General features: G+C 41.6%; 1 protein-coding gene across 1 annotated transcript; it reads left to right on the forward strand.

Annotated features, from left to right (window-relative positions):
• Window positions 1-1,237: 1,237 nt before the first annotated feature.
• On the forward strand, window positions 1,238-3,264 carry LOC103721262 (cytochrome P450 71A1-like). The gene is made up of 2 exons (XM_008811399.4): window positions 1,238-2,208; window positions 2,395-3,264. Exons 1-2 carry the CDS (start codon window positions 1,321-1,323, stop codon window positions 3,007-3,009), a joined length of 1,503 nt encoding a protein of 500 aa, XP_008809621.2. The 5' UTR covers window positions 1,238-1,320; the 3' UTR covers window positions 3,010-3,264.
• The last annotated feature ends 2,320 nt before the right edge of the window (window positions 3,265-5,584 follow it).

Below are 5,584 nucleotides of genomic sequence, written 5' to 3' on the forward strand. Positions count from 1 at the left end.
GCCCCCACCCGACGGCACCCAACCGCCGTCGTCGCCGCCGGTGGCCAACCGATGAGGGGAAGAGGAGGAGAGGATGGGATCCCGAGGAAGAAAACCTCGCTCCCTCATCACATACACAGCCTATAAAACCCTCTCCGACCCCCTCACAGACCCGACCAACCCCACCCGCCATGAATCCTGGCCAACCCGGTGGCCGGCGGCGGCAAATTCCGGAAGAGAGAGGCCGAAACGGGGGTACCCTGTTTCGGACTCTTCCCCGACGATTCGCCGGCCAAAATCCCAATCCAACACAGCCTAACCCTAGCAAAGGAAACACAAGAGGTGAGCCATGCATACCTTGGTCCAATAGGGGTGTTCCGGCGAGAAATCGGAGGAGGAACCGTGAGCAACTCCCCCCTCAGATCCCACGCTTCTTCACCCGATTTGCGGGAGGTCTTCGCCGAAGAAAACTTCCTCCGCGGCCGGCCGGATCTCGGTCTCCTCTCCGGCGCTCGATCCTCTCCGGCGATCAACCCTCCAACGCCGCCGCCGCCCCCCTTTGCACCCTCCCTTCATCCACGATCGTGCCTAGGGCACGATCGTGAAAAGGGGGATGGGCCCGGTCTTTTCGGGCCGGCCTGTCACCCTTTCCTTTTTTTTTTTTTTTTTTTTTTTGGGTATTACACTATGTTATAGGAATTTAAATTAATTCAAGAGAACCTCATCAATTCTTCATGCGTTTTACAATATTAGATACTTTGATAAGAAGTCAATGTTCCCCACCTAAGCTAATGCGTTTTACTCAACACCCGTGAGCATGACAATGAGCATGACATGCACTCTGCCAGTAGGTAGAATTATCTCAGAAAGTGAGGAGAAAGTTTTCCAACAGATAAGGATTCCAGCTGGCCGGCAAGCGTCCGCTGCGTAGCAGCCAAGCAAAGTCCTTGGATCATCTGCCAGGGAGAGAGTTTCAAAAAAAGATGCTTGGGGCTTTTCTTTATTGCCTACGTATCTTCTTCCTAAGCCGTGCACAACTATTGCTATTTTTTTTCTCTCCTCCACAGGAAAAGTTATAGTGGCCTTCCACCACCCTTATCAGCTGGTCCAGCCATAGTGTGAAAATTCTGCTATCTGAATCCAGTTACGTCCAAATTCATGTGTCGATGTTTTGAAAACTAGCTTGGAATTTTCTGGTCACCATCAGACAAGAAGTCACGGGCATCAATATTCATCCACTTAATAATTTCTGAAACAGTAAGAAACCATATATAATGGAGTATCGTCTCTAGTACCAGGGCTGCTACAAATAAGATTGCCTTGCCCTGCCTCCTAGTAGTAATGGCTATCTGCATCATACTCGCATGGCTTCTTTTTGTCACACTTGCCTCCCTTCTTCTTTCTTTCAGATACAAAAGAATGGAGCAGGGAAAGGCAGATTACAGGCTCCCTCCTGGCCCAAAGAAGCTTCCCTTAATCGGGAACTTGCATCAACTTGGTAGGCTGCCTCATCACTCCTTATGGCAGCTCTCTCAAAAATATGGCCCTCTCATGTACTTAAAACTAGGTAGCGTCCCAGCAGTAGTAGTCTCATCTGCGGAGATGGCCAGGGAAGTACTGAAAACTCATGATCTCGACCTGTGCTCGAGGCCTCGCCCTGTTGCTGCCGGCAAGTTGTCTTACAACTGTTTGGATATCAGCTTCTCGCCCTATGGTGAATATTGGAGAGAGATGAGAAAGTTATGCATCCTCGAACTTTTCAGTGCCAAGAGGGTGCAATCATTTCAGTTTATAAGGGAAGAAGAGATCTCACTAATGATCGATCGTATCTCCCGTTCTTCTCCAACTCCTATAAATCTTAGCAAGCTGATGATGACGCTGGCCAATAATATGATCTGCAGAACTGCGATGGGTAGGAAGTACCAAGAAAGTGATTATGAGAAGGGTATATTTCACAGGATTCTTACTGAAGCGCAGGCGTTGTTAGGCGGTTTTTTCATTGCGGATTTCTTCCCATCAATAGGCTGGATGGACAAGATAAGTGGAGTTGCAGGTAGGCTTGAGAAGAACTTTAGTATGCTTGATGCTTTCTATGAGCAGGTCATCAGGGAGCACCTTGACCCCGAGTCCGAGAGAACGAGACCCCAGCATGAAGACATAGTTGATGTATTGCTTCGGCTGCACAAGGATGGAAATCTAACAAAAGATAACATCAAAGCAGTGCTAACGGTATCCGTTTCTTGAACCTTCATATTATTCATCAAACTTTGCATACTTGGATTTGCTTTCGCTTCTTTGTTGCGAAAAAAACTGTGTTCTATACAAGGCTTTGCTACTCATGTCCTTTCTTAAGATTCTTGTGGAGTTTCACTGAACTGGATTTTAAAGCGAATTTTGTTCTCTTCTTTTTCTTAGGATATCTTCATTGCTGGAACGGATACAGCTTCTGCGACCTTAGAATGGGCCATGGCAGAGCTTGTAAGGCACCCGAGAGTGATGAAGAAAGCACAAGAAGAAATAAGAGCTTCTTTAGGAACTAAAGGAGAGGTGGAAGAAGGAGATCTTCAGCAGCTGCAGTACCTCAAGTTGGTGGTGAAAGAAACGCTGAGGCTGCACACTCCTGCCCCATTGCTGGTTCCTCGAGAATCCATGAGACACTCTCGGATTCATGGATATGATATCCCTCCGAACACATGGGTGTATGTCAATGCTTGGGGGATAGCAAAAGATCCTAGATCATGGGATGACCCTGAAGATTTCATTCCTGAGAGATTCATGGATGGTTCTGTCGACTACAAAGGCCATAATTTCGAGTTCATACCATTTGGTTCTGGTCGAAGAATCTGCCCTGCACTGAATCTGGGGGCTTTGACAGTGGAGCTAGCACTTGCGAGCTTGTTATACCATTTCGACTGGGAACTGCCTGTTGGGACGAGCAGAGAAGACATCGACATGAATGAAGCGCCAGGAATTACGGTGCACATGAGTTCTGCTCTTCACCTCGTAGCCATAAACCACATCATGAAATAGCCATAAATCATTTAAGTTATATTGCTTAGTCATCTACTCATGTAAGATTAGGCGCAAGAAGAGATTGCAGAACCAAGGGAAAAATTATGTGCATGATGTTTTATGATCTGTGAATATCATGGCTAGAGTTATAATGCTCTAACTGCAAAGAGAAAAGTCTTTGCTTGGAATTTGCATGTGCTGAACTTTCATCTATGGAATTTGAGAGGACTGATGTTGTCTGAAGTGATAAATATTACTCCAGATTGATTTGCTGATAGACATTAGCATGCTTATGTGGGGAAAGATCGATCATTGTTAATGCCTTCTTTATAATATTGATTAGATAGCTTTTTTTCCTTTTGACAACATTAGCAAGCTTATGAGGGGAAAGATCAATCATTGTTGATGCCTTCTTTATAATATTGATTAGATAGCTTTTTTTTTTGACGATGATATTGATTTGATAGCTACAAACATGATTTCTAGTTTTATATATACCAAATGATGCCCACAAAGCTCTCAAACATCTTGAGCTCATAGTTTTCTTGAAAGGACACTTTGACATTAACACTTAAAAAATCTTTCTGCCATACATCATGCTACTCTCAAACATCTTCCATTGTAAGTTAGCTGGTTTCACTTGATAATTCATCCACTGCTTGTTTTCCAGATAGGACCAACCTCTTCTTCCTCATGGTCGATGCTATTCTTGTGTTATGCACTGCCTACTAGACTTACAAAAGTAAAGCTTTAGATGGTGTCTAAAACTTTATTCAAATATGTCCAGCGGGCAGTGATATAGTTGGATAATATGCCCTCCCCGAGGTGTATCATATCACCCTCTTGTCAATTTTCTACTGCATATGTTTCAGGTTTTTGTATGATAATATTGTTGATTCTTCATTGACAACCAAGTCTTAAGGGCCCTCTATGGATGATTTGGGCAAAAGATTAAGATTAATGAAAAATCTTTCCTTTGGAATCTCAAAGTAAATGTTGCCGTGACTCATTAGTATTAGTAACATTTCCTTGTCAAGCTTCCTTTCCTCCTCCATCGTTCTCGCTCGAGCTGAAACTGTTGACATCCACCAATGCATTTGTCATGAAAGTCAACATCATCCTGTCTTCTTATACATAATCTAAGAATTTGGATCTTCCTGGCTAAAGATTCAATGGAAGTTACAAGCAACTAAAAGTTAGAGTAATATGCTTTAAGGGTACAATATTCTAGCAAAGTTTTCAATTCATGGTTCTCCAACTACAGAAAGGAAAACAAGTGATGTGAACCAGAAAAAAAAAACATTTAGAAAATAAATACATGGATTTTGTTATGCTAATGGACCCCAAAGTGATTGCCATAAGTGATAATTAAAATAAAAAGGAGGCCATTCCAAATTTAAAGAGATTGTCGTAGCAGACCTACCAAAACTTTTAGTGAAATTGGCTGCTGACGGATCCCTTTGCAATTATGAAGAACATGGCCCTTTCTAAAATGGACCTGTTCAGTCAAAAAAAAGAAATTAAAATGAACCTGACGTTGCAATTTGTCATGTTTAATTCACAATCTAGGGATAAAACGACTTTATCTTTCTTGAGTGGAACATGGGGAATGCTTCAACTAATTTCGTTTTAATCATGCAAGATAATAAAATCTTTGGGACCAAATGATGCTCAAATTCCTTCATAGGCTGCCATAAAATGTAAACTCAACAGAATAGGACATACATGAATATAAATAGATCTGATAAAGAAAAATAACCCACATTTGTACAAAGTAATAGAGTGGGAAAGCAAATCAAACAAGTAACAAGAGACCCCCTTGAGGACTCAAGTTGTAAACAACATTATCCATATTAGTTAAGGTTGTTCTTTTATAGGCCAATAAAAAGCAATATGGAAGAGAACCTCTCTTTTCCTGTTCATGCCATGTCTCATCCTTACAGCAATATGGCAGAATATTCTCCTATGATACTCTTTTTCCCCTGAACCTCCAAAAATAGAGCCATATTAATGACTGAAATGGCACCTTTATGGGCCTTTAGATGATCAATGTAGATTTTTTATCACTTTGGCCTGCCTTTCGGAGTTAAAATGCCCCTAAATGGTTTAGAAGATGGTGTTAAATGTTCCATAGAAAACCAAAATGACAACTTATGAAATTCTGTGATCTTTATGAGAATCATATAATTAAGATGCCCTGCAGGGCATCAGTTTTAGAATTCAACTTAATGGCTTTAATGTTTATTTATTAATGAACTTTGTTCTTAGATATTGATATTGCTATCGAATAAACAAATTACCATAGTACATAGTAACTAAATTACCGATAGTTATTTTTACATATTTATATTTTGCGCTAAAAAGTGACCAGCGAGCTAGCATGGCATTTCTCAAACTGGGCTGGAAACGATTTTAAATTCGATTCTTTTTCCTATCTTTTTCCTTTTTGAGCCAGAAAGTTGATTCTGATACTTCATGAGTTTATGCTCTTGTTTAGTTTGTTTGCCATGAGAGCCCTCGTCGAGCTATATATCGTGCTAAGTTTGAGCTGTTCAAGAATGACTTACTCAATTCCTTAGCCTCTTGCTTACAA

The sequence above is a fragment of the Phoenix dactylifera genome, chromosome 10 (assembly GCF_009389715.1).
Source record: "Phoenix dactylifera cultivar Barhee BC4 chromosome 10, palm_55x_up_171113_PBpolish2nd_filt_p, whole genome shotgun sequence".
In the NCBI taxonomy this organism is placed as follows: domain Eukaryota; kingdom Viridiplantae; phylum Streptophyta; class Magnoliopsida; order Arecales; family Arecaceae; genus Phoenix; species Phoenix dactylifera.